The sequence below is a fragment of the Glycine soja genome, chromosome 18 (assembly GCF_004193775.1).
Source record: "Glycine soja cultivar W05 chromosome 18, ASM419377v2, whole genome shotgun sequence".
Lineage (NCBI taxonomy): Eukaryota > Viridiplantae > Streptophyta > Magnoliopsida > Fabales > Fabaceae > Glycine > Glycine soja.
Genome location: NC_041019.1, coordinates 25,657,144 through 25,673,942, shown reverse-complemented (window position 1 = coordinate 25,673,942; position 16,799 = coordinate 25,657,144). Strand labels below are relative to the sequence as shown.

General features: G+C 41.9%; 1 protein-coding gene across 1 annotated transcript; it reads right to left on the bottom strand.

The window, feature by feature from the left end:
- Positions 1 to 2,230: 2,230 nt before the first annotated feature.
- On the bottom strand, positions 2,231 to 3,325 carry LOC114397132. The gene is made up of 2 exons (XM_028359246.1): positions 3,121 to 3,325; positions 2,231 to 2,970 (listed from the first exon to the last, which is right to left on the bottom strand). The coding sequence occupies exons 1-2, from the start codon at positions 3,323 to 3,325 to the stop codon at positions 2,231 to 2,233; spliced, it is 945 nt and encodes a 314-aa protein (XP_028215047.1).
- Positions 3,326 to 16,799: the final 13,474 nt, after the last annotated feature.

Genomic DNA, 16,799 nt, shown 5'->3' with positions numbered 1-16,799 from the left:
CAGAACCACCGGGGTCTCCAAGAATGCATTGAGGGTCTTAGCATCAAACTTTATAAGCTTGCCCCTCACTCTGACCTACCTGGGGGACTTATCTTCTGGATCGAACAAGTTAACATAAAATTCCTTGACCGGGGTCACATCAATGCGACCATCAGGCTGCCTAGTCAAGGCTTTATGCCATTGCCTCCTCTCGAGCTCCTTTTGGAACTCGTCATATTACGTAACGTACAAATCCATATTCCTCTCAGGGAGGATATTCCTGGAATGTACTTTCTGCTCGTACCTCTCCCAAGTGACCTCGGAGATGAATCGCATCGTGTCATAGGGTTCCTGAGGTCGGGATGTGGATGATTTCCTCTTTCGGGAGGCCATCTACATCAGAAGAATCATAGGAAAGAAAATTAGACAGGTTTTATTCAAGATTGAAAATAGAAAAATAAAATAGGAAAAAGGACTAAGCGCTTAGCGAGACAAACTCGCTTAGCGCTCCTTCATAAAATAACATGATACGCTTAGCGTGCCAGGCGCGCTTAGCGTGCCAGGCGCGCTTAGCGTGCCAGGCGCGCTTAGCGCGACTACAGAAAAATAAGGACTTTGGCTAAGCGAGACACCCTCGCTTAGCTGAAACAACACAATGGCTAAGCAAGCATGGCTCGCTAAGCCTTATTTTTTGACAGGGGGCTAATTGCGCTTAGCGAGAATGACTCGTTTAGTGCATGAACAAAATTCAGCAAAACAAAATTTCCTTGGGCTTAGCGAGACAAACTCGCTTAGCCCAGGCTTATTCAGACATGAAAGGCATGGTGGCTTAGCGAGCATGGCTCACTTAGCGTATGAGCAGAATACCAACAGCCTCTATGACTCAGACCTAACTAAATTGACTCGCTAAGCACAGCATGTCGGCTTAGCAAGTTTATACGAACTCTGAAATTAAAACTTGAGATTCAAATGCTCTCTAATCCGTAGTGTAGTGGCTTAGCAAGTTCATACATATATGCATAAATATAAACAAAAATGATGAACGCGCTTAGCAGCACAGGGCCCGCTTAGCGAGTTCATCTGAAAACCCAGAAATTCATCCAAAATGGACGAACTTGCTTAGCGAGTACATCAAAATTTCCAGAAAAAATTGGGGCTTCGAAGCCTCAACTCCCTGGTCACTTTCAGGCATAGGAAATCTAAGCAAAACCCTTCAATAAACCTACATTATACGCTAAACTAAAGCCCTAATAATATACAATTAAACAACTAGCTACTCAACAGCAACAACAACACAGAATAAAAAATCACAGAGAAAGTAAAGTGTCTTCTACCTTAGGTTTCAAAAATGAAATTAAAATGACAATGGAGTAGAGCACTTACTTGGATGGCAGAGAAAAGTGAGCAAAATGAAGGCAAGGTGCAGAAATGGATTATGAGTACAATGCAAAAATGCCACTGATTGCATGCAGTAAGAGTAAGGAGGTTATATGATAGTGCAAAAGTAACTACCTAAGGCAGTTATGTTTTATTTTTGGCAGTTTCAAATGGCTCACTTAGCACGAGTGACTCGCTAAGCAAGCACTCACCTAAGTTATGCAGCTCTGATTGGTCTGCAACTTCCGCTAAGCGGGACATGGCTAGTTTAGCGGATTAAATTCCTCAAGATGCAGTAGTGGGGTCACACTTAGCGAGATAGGCTTGCTTAGCGCTATGCCATTCTAGAGAGAGTTTTAGGCTTAGCGAGTATGACCTACTTAGCCTAATTGACATGGAGGTTCAGGCAGAGAGTGATTTACACTTAGCGAGACTCTATGGCATGCTTAGTAAGCTGGCTTGCTTAGCCCTATTCCATTAAATGCAATTCCAGAGAGATTTTTGGGCTTAGCGCAATTGGCTCGCTTAGCGAGACCCCTTTAGCCAATGGGTAGAGGTTGGCGCGCTTAGTGAGAGATTCTACTTGCTCAGTGCATGAGGTATGTCTCGCTTAGCGCATGAGGCGCGCTAAGCGAGTGGGTGACTGAAAAAATTTTCTAAGTTCTTTCCTCATCCATTGCTTCAGAGAAGCTTTTTGCCAAGCCCTTTATCATACAAAAAACATGTTGATGTTTTACTTTAGCAATCTCAAATTAGTTGCAACCTGACTATATGCAATGATAAACAAAAAATAACAATTGAGAAATTAAAGAAAAAGCTGGGTTGCCTCCCAGTGATTACTTCCTTAACGTCACTAGCTGGACGTGTGTTACCTCTAAGGGTCCTGTGAAATCTTAGCTCTGGCCATCTGAGCTATCTCATTCTCAATCTCATCCATCTTGGAATAGACATTCCAGTCAATTGAGTGCTTTACTGCATCAAACAAATCAAATCTCACCATTTGGTCATCCACACTCATTTCCAAATTACCTTTCCCCATATCAACCACACAGTTGGCTGTTAACATGAAGGGACGACCTAAAATCAACGGGATTCCAGTGTCTTCTTCAATGTCCATTATCACAAAATCTGCAAGGAAAGTAAATTGATGCACTTTGACCAACACGTCTTCCACTACACCATATGGCCTTATGATTGATCGATCTGCTAGCCGCAATGTCGTTCTTGTAGGCATGATTTCTAGCTCTCCAATCCTTCTGCACATGGATAGAGGCATTAAATTAATGCTAGCTCCTAAGTCAATAAGGGCTTTTCCATCTGACACAACACCAATTGAGCAAGGGATTGTGACACTCCCTGGATCCTTGTATTTTAGTGGAAGGATCCTCTGAATAACAGCACTGCAATTTCCCTCCACCATAATATCATCACTGTGAATATATTTTCCCTTCTTGGTCAGCAGATCATTAAGAAATTTGGAGTAGAGTGGCATCTGTTGCAAGGCTTTTCCAAATGGAATAGTTATCTCTAATTTCTTAAATATATCAAGGAAATGAGCGAAGTGTCGTTCCTTGTCCTTCTTAGACGGCACCAATGGATATGGTGCTTCCTTCCCTGTACATGGAACAACCTCTTTCTTCTTTTCTTTGGCAACCTCACTCTTTGTCTTTTTCTCTTCCTCATTTTCTCTCTTTTTTCATTTTTTTCTTCCTCCTCATCATTTATTTTTTTCTCCCTCATTTTTTTTCTCTCTCAGCTTCTAACTCCTTCTCATCACTAGTCCTACTTTCATCTCCATCATGGTCTCCTTCTTGCTTCTAGTCATGACAGCCTTGCATTCTTCCTTGGGATTTTTCTCTGTATTAGCTCCAAAACCTCTAGAAGAATTCTCCACTATTTGCTTAGCTAGGTGTCCCACTTGAATCTCCAGGTTCTTAATGGCTGACTCAATGCTCTTATGGTTGGACATTGAAACTTGCATGAACTGAGCCAAAGTCTCTTCCAGCTTAACGGTCCTTTCATGCAAGCTAGGCCCTTGATTCTGAGGTCTGTTGGATGGTCCTCCTTGGTCTTTATTGAATTGATTTCCTAGATGTGACCTCCATCCTTGCCCCTGATTTTGATTAAAATTTGCACCTTGCTGGTAACCTGGAAAACCACCTACATGGAATCCTTATTTGTTTTGATTCCCTATATAATTCACTTCCTTTGTAGCATCATCTAGGGGTATTCAACAGCCAGATTCATGCGCGCTCCTCCATATATGCTGCAACCTCCAACCTGCATAACTATTGCATCTTGTGAAGAAAGCTCTAACAGGCTTCTTTTGGTGGGAACATGAGTTCTATCATGCAAAATAGCATGATCATTAGCAGCCATATTCTCAATAAGTTCCATTGCTTCTTCAGGAGTCTTTAATTTTATCTTTCCTCCAGCAGAAGCGTCTAACAATTGCTTGGACTGCGGTCTCAAGCCATCAATGAAAATGTTCAGCTGAATAGGCTCGGAGAATCCATGATTTGGTGTCTTCTGCAGCAAACTATGGAATCTTTCAAGCGCTTCACTCAAGTGTTCATCTCGAAACTAATGGAATGAGGAAATAGCAGCCTTGCCTTTAGCTGTTTTTTATTTTGGGAAGTATTTCTTCAAAAATTTCTCTACTACTTCTTCCCATGTCTTTAAGTTGTTTCCCTTGAAAGAGTGCAGCCACTTCTTGGCTTCTCCAGCCAAAGAAAATGAAAACAAGCTAAGTCTCACTGCATCTTCCAACACCAGGCACCCCTGTAATTTTCACTGTATCATAGATTTCTATATATGTTGCAAGGTGTGCCTAAGGGTCTTCATTAGGCAAACCATGAAACAGATTTCCTTGAATCAGGTGAATCAAGGAATGGGGATATGTGATGTTATGAGCTTGGACTTCCGGTCGCACAATGCTTGTGAAAAATTACGGCACAATAGAGCTGGAGTAGTCCTCAAGAGTAACCCTCTGTGGTTGATCTTCCGCCATAATGTGTGCTTCACACGCACCAACTTCGGATTCCTTCAAGTTTGTTGGAAATGCTGAAGATGATTCAAACGAATGAGCTCCCTCCGAACTTGGTTGTGTTGTCCACTCTTGCAAAGCTTTTCTCCTCCTTTCTACATTGTTTCTCCTGCAAGTAGCTTCAATCTCCAAATCTAGTGGAGCTAAATTCCATGTTGAAGAATTACCTCGCATACAAGAAGCACTAAACAGAGCAACAGTCAACCAAGTCAAGGGAAAATTGAATTCTAACTACCTATTCACAAAATTACTCAAAGAATAAAGAATAAATGTTTCCAAACTGAACTATACTATCTAAGTGGAAAGAAATTCCCCAGCAACGGCGTCAAAAATTTGTTCGTGTGTGGTCGGCAAGTGTACCGATTCGCTCAAGTAGTATAAAACGGTAAGACCGAGTATCGTATCCTTAGGGAATTTGTTTCACTCAAACACTGTACATCCAGTATGCAAACATCTGAATGGATTAAAAGCAAAGTAATTATCAAGTTGAATTATGTACTAAAGTCTATTTGAATATAACCTAAATATCTAGAATTTTGGAAGTGAAAACTATCAAGTAAGAAGCGTTGGGTCGTTCTACTGAATTTCTCTTGATGTTAAAATGTATTTTTCTCTATTTAACGTTATCCTAGTGTTCTTATGCTGAGAAATTACTCAAACCAAGATTCCTCTAGTGAATGAGCCTTACTCTCTTTAATCTTCGTCCTTGATCCCTCAACAAACTTAGTCTAAAAGAGTTGCATTAAGTCTACAACATAAAATAGACTAGATGACTGCACTCCATTCCTAGACATACAGATTTCTAGCTTGCTCTACCAAGTTCTAAGGCTTTAAAGCATTTCCCAATGCTAAAATCCTAACTATACATACAAATGGGTGATCAAGCCACAAGCATGTAAAATAAGCATAGATAGAAGCAATGAACACATAAAAATAACATTAAATAGATAGTGAAAGAGTGTTACATCAAGGTTTCAGCAGAACTCCCCAACCAAGAGGCTTAGTCTTGCATTATAAGTAATGCAAACTCTTAATACAAGGAAGGAATAGCTTTGAGTGAAAGAAAATGGCAAAGGATGGTTGAGGATGTCTCCTACAACCTTTAAACCCTAGACTTCACTCCTTCTAACCTAAGCTTTCTCAGCTGCTTCCTTTCTGTCTTCTTAGCTTCCTCTGGTGTGGTCTTTCTAACTCTCCAAAAGACTCCCATATTTCCACAAACTTCAGTATTTTAAAGGTTCTTGGACCTTTCAACTTCCAAAGGCTCGCTTAGCGAGATTGGCTTAGCGAGACTGGGTGCGCTAAGCGCGAGAAGAGACAACGACCTCGCTGGGCGGGCTGGTTGCACGCTGGGCGAGCACATCTCTAACTGATCCTCTTCTAGGGTTTCCCAACCCGCTAAACGAGTTATATGCCTCACTAAGCAGATGCCACTCACTAAGTGGATCTGCCTCGCTGAGCGAGTCATCAGCTACTTGAACCTTTTATCCTTTGGCCTGAAACTGAGTTGGATTCAACATTAATTCACAATATGGGAGTATCTACTCTATAAAATCACACTAAACAGAAAAATATGTACAATTCCTACAAAAACAACCATAAATTGGAGGTAACGCGCTATTTCCTTACAAATATTCAATATAAAACTACTCATAAATAGCAACTAACAAACACACAGTTGTTGACTGGTGGCCTCCTCATCGAACCCCAAGGCCTGGCTCCTCCTCTGTCTGAATTCATAGTGTTGGCGCCCTCCTCCAGGACCAACGGATGCCCCAGGAACCGATTAATGGCATCCTCATCAAAGGGGATCCATTGGCCCCGCACCCAGGAGCGCTTGTCTCTGACTCCCTCCTCTGTGGGCCATGTATTGGCGTAGAACTCCATGACGAGTTATGGATCATACTTAGCCATGGGTGCCGCATGTTGAGTCCACTGCCTCCTGGCAATTTCCTCCTAGAATTCGGCATACTCTCATTCCCTCAACTGGACCTGCCTCTCCTTGAGGAACGACCAACCTTTAATTGCCTCAAAATGGTGTTGGTGTTCCTCACTTCGGAACCGATGTCCGTCAAACTTCACATCCACTTGTGGGGCCATACTGGAACCTTCTCCAGCGGCATCTTTCCTTGCCCTCTTAGCTGGAAGCTTCTTTGGAGCCATTTCCTACGAGGACACATTCACAAAGTTAGTTGCATGAAATACCAATCATCATTTCATTTATCTCAAACACAACAAAAGCCAAACAAACTTGAATGGTGCATATTTATTTCCACCAAATGCAAGTGTCAACGTGTAATTAGAAAAAAATCATACATTGGTGCATGTATTATTTTATTACATACATTTTTTTTAAAAGCATTTTAGCTACCTAGACGCAAGGTGCCTATCATAGTGTAGCCAGTCCGTATATTAGTCTAAAATCCAAACAATCATGCTCCCATATTCATGCAATTCATGCATTTTTGCATCCAAGACAAAACTTAGATTCCTATGCCAAAGTAATGCTTTTGGCATTTTATTCTAACAACTTAAGCTGCCCACACCTTCCAAATGACAGCCATACATGCACAAATTCATTCCACAATTCAAACTTCACAATATGACATGCAAAGGTCATTCAGGCATTTCACCGAACGGTTAGTGGGCGCATGTTCAAGCATGAAAAAGTGAGGAACGGGAACAATATGACATGCCAATTCATACTAGAATCCAAGGTAGGCCTATGGCCATCCCTTACATCCCCTAAATCAAGCAAACAAAGCATGGATTCACACATAAATTGTCTCACAAAATTTGCAAAAATAGACAACTAGAGCACCAAAATATCACAATGGAAAGCCAAAATTCAAAGGGAGATGGTACTTGCTTGTAGGAGATGAACAAAAATGCAAAGAATGAAAGAAAAAACGCACAATGAGGGCTTGGGGGCTGCTGGATTCGAGCTCCCGTAAGGTTGGGGAAGAAACGGGGTGAAGAATGGCTTCACCCCCCCCCCCCCGCCCCTCTTTTAACTTTTGCATCAAACACGCTCGCCCAGGTGAGCTCAACTCACCCAGGAAAGCCAATTTTAATTTTTTTATTTTTTTTTCAAAACCCCTTTGCAAAAATTGGATTATTCCTTGTTAGGCATATATTTTCTAAAATCCTATGGTTGCAAATAAACTTAGGTGAATTCAAATATAATTCGAGAAAGGAAATGGGCCTAGCACCTGCTCATACTTGCCCCTAAGCTTTGAGCAAAGGAAATGGCATCATGCAACAAAATGTGAAACAACACCACAAAATGTCTGCATTACCTTTCACTTACCCTTGTCTCAATTTTGGTGTGGTATTGACCATCACTCAAAATGACTCTTTATTAATCCTCAAATTCACAGGATGACAAGATGTGAATGCATGCATGCTTATGATTTGGATGTTTAAGTGCAACAATTAAACAAGCGTTATCTTGTTCAGTTTTACTTAAACGCTTACGGCACCCCATTGATCAGGCCAAATGGCTCCGGATTTGATGCAATCCTACCCTGCAAGGGCATTGGATAGAAAACTCCAAGTAGATTGGGTCAGAGATGCAAGAGAAGGCCCTAGGGTTCTTATGAGCCTTAGGGTAGATTAAGGGCCCATGGGCTAAGTACGAGCCCACTTATCTTTGTAAATATTAGATTAAGGTTTCATTATTTTTGGGCCTTGTATTTAGGTCTCCATAATGTAGGTAGGGTACCCTAGAAATATAGGATTTTTCAGCCCTTGTATTTTAGGGCACCTAGACTAGTTTTTCTATTAGGGGTAGTTTTGTAATTTCACATGCACTAAGTGGATATTTGATGTGTGTGGTTGGAAATAAATTTAATTGAATTGGTAGAAGCCCAATCCAATTAAATTTTAGAGGGGGAGGTGAGCATTTGCTTACTACACCCCATTGCCACATCATATAGTCACACTTTGTGCATGTCCTTCATGCTTTTCATGCCTCATGACACCTAAGCACACTTAGTGGAGAATCTTGGAATTGATCTTGGATTAGTGGGCTGAACCATAACTAAAATTCACTAATCATAATTAGTGAAATTTTGGCTCCAAAGTTTGGCTCCACAAATTCAATTTCAAATTCAAGTGAAATTTGAATTTCCCTCCAATTTTGTGTGACACTTAGGCTATAAATAGAGGTCATGTGTGTGCATTTTTTTCAACTTTGATCATTTGAATATTAACTTCAGATTTCAAAGCTCTTTTAGAGCACAAAATTTCGTGCTCTTCTCTCCCTCTCCCTTCATTCATCTCCTTCTTCCTCCAAGCTCTTATCCATGGCCTCCTATGGTGGTGAGCTTCTTCTAGACTCATCTTCTCCTTGAAGTGGCGTCTCCTCTCTCTCTTCCTTTCTCCATTCCGCTGCCATTCATCTTCCAAGAAGCAAAGGAGTCCATTGATGAAGAAGATCCTAGGCCTACAAGCTCCAATGGAGCTTGCATCAGGATTCAGTGGGCAAGATCGAGAGTGTATGTTCTTAAGAAGTAAAAGACACAACACAGGAGTTTACGATGCAAATCTTTAATCCACATTTATTAATTGTTGCGACCATGGTTTACAAAGGATTTTAAGACTTTAGAGATCCCAATGAGTCCTTGGAGAACAATCATGTATTGAACCTTCTAGTTGTGGCGTCCCTAAGTTAATGACTGGTTTAATAGTAATAATTTAAATAACAAAAACCATGTTAATTTTTTTTTCTTCTTTTTCTTTTTCATTTCTTTCTCTTTTCACCATAACTAGGTTTAGAAGGAAAATCCTCACTATAGAGTCCTGAATGGCCAGTTCACAACTCTATTTGGAGTCATTTCTTTCTTACCGCTCATAATTCTCTGAATTATTTTGCTGTTTCAAAAGGAAGAATATACCAGCCATTACTTTAGGTCGTCACGTGAAAATAAAAGGATAAAATACAGTCGATAAACTCTTTTGCAAATAAAGTTGCTAATGCTTTCTTTTCAAATAACAAGATTGATCACAAATGCATTCATCATTTAAAGCTGTCCAAAATATGGGAGTTTTACAAAATATATAGTGTCATCCAGAGCAAAGGTGTCCATAGTGGTGGCTTCAGCCACAAGTATACAATCATCAAATTCCTATACATCGGATCTACCCATACAAAAGCAAAAGAGTAAACCTAACAGTCAGTCCTAGATACACCCACCCTCAAAAAGTATACAAAACTAATCCGAAGAGCTGTCCACTATGATGAAGAGCCTCCGCTGATCGCCATCTCCCCCGGGCCACTATCCTCCGTAGAGTCTGCCTCAGATGCCGACATGACTTCCTCGGGAGAATCCACCTCAAGAAGTGGGTCCTCATCGCCCTCTAGAAAGTCAAGAGCATCCACAGCAGGCTCAGGAGGTAGCTCCTCGGGATCCTCCTGAGGGTCTTCCTCGGATGACGTTACCTCGATCACTTGGACGGGCTCCACTAGACGATAGGGTGTAGGCGTGGGTAGTATCCACTCCACCGTGCGCTGAAGCGTCCGTGCAGGTTCATCTGGATGCACCAAAGAAGTGGCCGTGAATCGAATGGTGCCCCGAAATCGGCACCTCGTGTTGCCTTCGAGGGTCTCCCAAGCTCCCTCTAGGCACTCCATCTCTACTCGATCACGGATTAGCTGCGCCGCCATCACGATCTACAAGAAAGAAAAGAAAAGGGTAGACTCTTTCACAAGAATCTACCTATGCCGCCACACAATGCATCTCATAACCACTACATGCAATTAAAAGGGGTATTTTAAGGCTTTTCATCTCTGGTAATCGATTACACAGCCTTGGTAATCGATTACTAGAGGCTAAACTTGAATTACACAGCCTCAGAACATGAAATATGCAATAATGCACTGTGTAATCGATTACACATGCCTGGTAATCGATTACCAGTGACCCATTCCTCTGTGTAATCGATTACACAGGCTGGTAATCGATTACCAGAGGCTTCCACCATCTCCCAGTTCCCTTTTTAAGCCTGGTAATCGATTACACCCCTTGGTAATCGATTACCAGAGGCTTCCTTAGCTTCCTGACCTCGTTTTCAAGCCTGGTAATCGATTACACCCCGTGGTAATCGATTACCAAAGACCATCTTAGTCTCCTGTCTTCATTTTTAAGCCTTGTAATCGATTACCCACCTTGGTAATCGATTACCAGAGACCATATCTCACATATCAATCAAGTTTCACAGATGGCCAACCACCAGAAGCCTCCTTGCTTTGTGGTCTTTGTTCCTTTTATCTGTTGACTGCCAGGAGCTCGCCTGTTTAGGTACATCACAGGTTCTCACTGACCGACTATGCCCGGGTTGGGTCGGGATTGGTCAAGCTTGGTTTTGGGCAATAGCACCCCACCTGACGTCCCCAAGGTCTCCTGACCCCCGCGACATATCTCCAGGTACCACTCTGTGGTCAACAATAAAAGCAGGAAGTTTCACCCTTCAACACTTCCTCATCTCAGGCTTGTAGGATTATGGGGTACCCATCACATGTGGTACTAGGTGGCGGTCGGTCGATGGTGCACAACAAGTTTTCCACATCCACAATGCGCGCATAAACCCACCATCCCTTGTTGCCCACCTCCAACTGAGCTCACGTACTCCCACGTAGCCCATATCCTCGTTTCTCTCAATACCGGGTCCCCATCAATCCTCCCAAGCTTCCACAACATCCAAGCAAAACAACATTTAAACAGCACAAGCTATCACAGCCAAGCAAAACAGGGCAAAGGCAGAAAAACTCTGCTCAACACACTAACCAAAATCACAGCTTTTCTCACTTAAAGACCCCAGTAACAATTCCTTCGATCCAATTCGTTAACCGTTGGATCGACTCCAAAATTTAACTGGAAGTCTATAGTGCATAATCCTACATTTCGACCGTTGGGATCTACTAGCAAACATCCAGAACTCATTCTGCACTACTCTTTCCACAGCCAATCACACACAAGCATTTTTCTGCACTTGTGCAAAATTCTGCTGCACAATTTCACAGCAAAAATCTGCACAAAGTGCAGATTTCGAAAACCACACTTCCCCTCATCCAATCTTGCCCAAATCAAATCCTACAAGTCCCAAATCATGTATCAATCATGTCTAACCCAAAGTCAAGCTTCAAAACACAGCAACATAGAATCTAGGTGTCCAAAACCCCTCAATTCAATGGGTTTTCTAGGTTTGAAAAGTGAAATTTAGAATGAGGTAAATTTGAAGCAAACTCTCACCTCACACAAGTCCATAACATCAATCGAAACTTGCTCAAACTGAATTTACACCTAAAATTCCACCGAATCAAAATTTGACTCCTCCACACCCAATTTTGCCCTAGAAATGGCTCTTTATTCACTTTGATCATTTGTTTTTCTCTCTAGCACAGTCCAAGCTTTCTCCCAAGTCCTAAATGACATTTCAAGCTAGTATTAACTCACTTTAACCTCCATTTACCACAGAATTCAGACTTAGCCTTCCAACTCTCAAAGCCTCACTCTTTTTCCACTCATAACATCACATTCTCACTTTCTAACCCTAGGTTAGTTCTACCCTTCATCTCTAACAGTTTTCCATCAGCAATTTCAGCATGTAAACATCACCAACATCATCACAAAAACCCTAAAACAGAATGGGTATGTTTAACTCATTCAAACATGGCAATTTCAACAAGCTTTCAACAAATGTCTTCACAAATAATCATCACACAGCAGAAACCTAGCAAGACTACCCATCATATCTTCCAAAACCCCATACCCACGAAATTTAAGAGAGAAAGAAGTCCACCCAAACCTGAAATTTCGAAGTCCCACTCGTAGCCACGCACTTCACGACTCCAAAAGTGCCCTCCTTTCGCGATTTGGAGCAGAAATGAGCACCAAAGGTTGGAGCTTTGTGTGGAGCTTCAATGGAGAATGAGGGAGAAAGAAAGGCAACGTGAGGGAGAGAGAGAGAGCTGTCTGAAATTTTCTGTTTTGCTGAGTGAGGAGAGAGAAAAGCTTTTTGGTCTTAAATAAAAAGGGTTTTCCCTTTTTCCATTATTTTATTCAAGCTCTGCCACATGTCCCTATTTGAGTGGAGCCAAAAGGGCCCACTTTCCCTTTTTACTATGACCCACACTCAGCCACAAAAGTGAGAAAAATCTGACCTTTGAAACGCTAAAATCTTGCCTCTATTTGCGTGCCGTTTCTCTGATTCCAGTTTCTCGCGTTTCTCTGCGTTCGTCGGGGCCAGTTTTCGAAAGTAATCAATATATATATCAAAACGCTCAGAATAAAACCCCGAGCGTGGTTCAGAGGTTGGTTTCATTAAATTTTAAGTTGCACGCAAAACGATGATTTTTAAACTAATTAATTAAGAATTAACCCATAACCTCCCAGTTATGGATTTCTCTTCCTTAATTAGTCTAACCCGCGTATCTTGCCCCCACTATTCCTACTTCTACCAAGAACATATAGGCATAGACACTGAATAATACTTATATATATATAATCATTCAAAATACATCGTTTCCAAAAACTCCGGGTAGAAATTTCCAGGATGTTACACTAGTCGCCCTAGGCGTTTATGCATAATATCGTTTGACGATATCAGAATTCACGGGCGAAGGAAATTCTTCATCATCCATGCTGGCAAGCAACAATGCCTCTCCCGAAAATGACTTCTTCACAACAAAAGGTCCTTCATAATTCGGAGCCCACTTCCCCTTGTGGTCCTTTTAAGCTTCTGATACTTTCTTCAAGACAAGATCTCCCTCACTAAACTTGCACGGGCGCACCTTCTTGTCGAAAGTGTTCTTTACTCAGCTTTAATACAATCGTCCATGGCTCATGGTGGCCAACCTCTTAGCTTCTATAAGATTCAACTAATCAAAGCGAGTTTAGGCCCATTCCGATTCCTCCAACCCTAATTCGGATAGAATTCTTAAAGAAGGAACCTCTACTTCAAATGGAAGCACAACCTCCATCCTGTACACCAAAGAGAAAGGGGTATCCCCAGTCAATATGCGCACCGAGGTTTGATAACCATGAAGCGTGAAGGGGAGCATCTCGTGCCAATCATTGTATGACATGGTCATCTTCTGAACTATTTTCTTGATATTCTTATTAGTAGCCTCAACTGCCTCATTCATCTTGGGCCTATAAGGCGTAGAATTGTGATGTTAGATCTTGAAATCCTCACACATTTCCTTCATCATTTTATTGTTCAGATTGGTGGCATTATCGATGATAATCTTCTTGGGAAAACCATATCGGTAAATTATCTCTTTCTTTATGAACCTAACCACCACACTCCTTGTCACACTGACGTATGAAGCCACTTCGACCCATTTGGTGAAATAGTCAATGGCGACCAAAATGAAGCAATATCCATTCGAAGCTTTGGGCTCAATAGCTCCAATCACATCTATACCCCACATAGAGAACGGCTAAGGCGCTGCCAAGACGTTAAGAGGTATGGGCGGAGCATTGACATCATCGGTGAAGGCCTGACACCTGTGGCACTTCCTCATATGGATGCAACAATCATTTTCCATAGTGAGCCAGTAATACCCTGCCCTTAGAATCTTCTGGGCCATGGCATGTCCGTTGGCATGTGTTCCAAAGGAACCCTCATGCACTTCTATTAGCATTTGCTCAGCCTCTCTGGCATCCACACATCGAAGCAAAACCATATCATGGTTCCTCTTGTACAGGATATTTCCACTTAGGAAAAAGGTGGCTGCCAACCTTCGTAACGTTCTCTTGTCATTGTCAGAGGCCTCTGTTAGAACCTGGCAAGTGCACCGGATCCCGCAAGTAGTATAAAACAGTAGGAACCGAGTATCGAACTCTCGGGGAACTTATGTTACTTGGTAAAGCAATATTCAGTGAATAGGTGTCTAGTATGAAAAGAGATGTGTTGATTATGAACAGGTATGTAAACTAACTATTAAAAGGAAAATCTTGTGAGTAATGATGTGTAAATACAAGTAGACAACACGTTGGTCTTCCTATTAGGTGCCTGATGTTAAAAGGATATTCTCTAATTAACAATGCTCATGTGTTCTATGGTGTCTCCTGAAATACTAAAACCCGATTCCTCATGATAGTCTAGCCCAAATCCAGATCAAGCATCATCCTCAAATTCCTCTTCTTGGACTAAACTCGACCAGAACCACATTAAGACAAACATACAAACAACTAGGTTATCGTATCCCGATCCCTCGTGATAATACGATAAACTAGCCCTGTCCTATCAAGTTCAAAGAATCATACCAGTTTCCACTATTGAATGATCCTAACAACACATGCAACTACGTGGTCAAGGCAAAGGCATGCTAGAATGAAGTTCTAATAGCACAGGGAACACACAAAACATCATTAAATATATATACATGTATTTACATCAAGTACCTACAAGGAAGAACCAACAGAGGATTTAGATCTCCATAACTGGGAAGCTTCCATTACAACAAAGAGAAGAGAAAAATGAAGGATTGAAGAAATACAAGCGGTGAGGATGTCTCCTCCACCTCTAGAATCTCAAAATCACTCACAAACTCATCTCAAGCTCTCAGGGCGACTTCCTCTTCAAGCTCTGTTCTCTGCAGGTCTTCACATAGCAAAATCTCTCAAAACTCTCTGGATTCGGACCCTTCACTCTCTAGAATCTCTCACATGCAGAAGCTCCTTGAGAAAAATGGCCAAAATCCCGGAACTTGGACCTCTCTCTCCCTAGAAATCTCTAAAAAATGTAAAAGCTCAAGGAAAATCCCAAACTCCTCTCCAAAATTTGATTTCAGGCTTAAATAGGTGGCTTTGTTTGTGCTTGCACGCTTAGCGCAACTCTAAACCGCTTAGCGCGCATTAGTGGATTTCGGCTTACCGTGTGCTTTTCTCGCTCAGCGGATGGACTGAAGCGGTGCGCTTAGTGGGATGACCCTTCACTCAGCGAACATGCATAGCTCATCCTTCTTCCAGATTCTTCCTCGCGCTTAACCAAGGAGTGTTGCGCTCAGTGGTTGGCTCGCTAAGCCAGCAGATTGGCTTAGCGAGAGGATGAAAATAAGCGCTTCACATACTTGCCTAATTAACCTGAAATTGAGAGGAAATGATTATTAAACACACAAAATGGGAGTACTAAGTATTTATTACCTATCTTTAACAAAAAGTAATTACAACACTACAAAATAACCATAAATTGGAGGAGTTTGATACAATTTACACAGGTTTTATACACAAAAGTTAGTCGTATTCATTGACAAACAGCCTCCCGTGGGTATTCCTTGTCTTCGATGTACCGTTTGATGTCGAAGTACCAAGGTTTATCGTCTTGCTCTTCTTCTATTAAGCTACAGTGTGTAGGCTTGTTGTGACATCTAATTCGATGTACAACAAATCCCCGTGTGGGGTCAGTTGGAACATGGATGCTAGAGTGGCAAGGCTCAACTGGTGGATTACCAAGGCTGAGTCCCCATATACCTTGAGCAACTTGACCTTGAAGTCAATTGCCACTTGTATCCCAAGGGCGCACGCCTTATACTCAGCCATGTTGTTCGTGTAGTCAAAACCCAACCTAGCCGTGAAGGGTATACATTGATCGTCAGGGGTAACCAAAACTGCCCCAACTCCATGGCCTAGTGCGTTAGACGCGCCATCAAACCACACAATCCATTTGTCCATATCTTCATCCTCTACTTCCTCCTCGAACAAGGTCATGATGTCCTCATCCGAGAATTATGGATGCATAGGTTGGTAGTCGTTGATGGGCTGTTGAGCCAGGTAATCTGCCAAGGCACTCCCCTTTATCGCCTTTTGAGGGACATAAACAATGTCAAATTCTGACAGCAGAACCTGCCACCGAGCGATCCGTCCGGTGAGAATAGGTTTTTCAAAGATTTGCTTGACTGGGTCCATTTTGGACACCAACCAAGTGGTGTAGTTCAGCATGTACTGCCTTAGACGGTGGGCTACCCACACTAGGGCATAGCATGTCCTTTTGAGAAAAGAGTAGTTCATCATGTTGCCCCAACATACACCCCATCGACTCATCCAACATAGTCATATATATGATAAGGAGTCTTCCGGGCACCGGTGGCACAAGCACAGGAGGGTTCATGAGGCATCACTTAATCCTTCTGAATGCCACTTGGCAGTCGTCATTGTTAGTCGATGAATACGACTAACTTTTGTGTATAAAACCTGTGTAAATTGTATCAAACTCCTCCAATTTATGGTTATTTTGTAGTGCTGTAATTACTTTTTGTTAAAGATAGGTAATAAATAGTTAGTACTCCCATTTTGTGTATTTAATAATCATTTCCTCTCAATTTCAGGTTAATTAGGCCAATTTGTGAAGTGCTGATTTTCATCCGCTCGCTAAGCCAATCTGCTAGCTT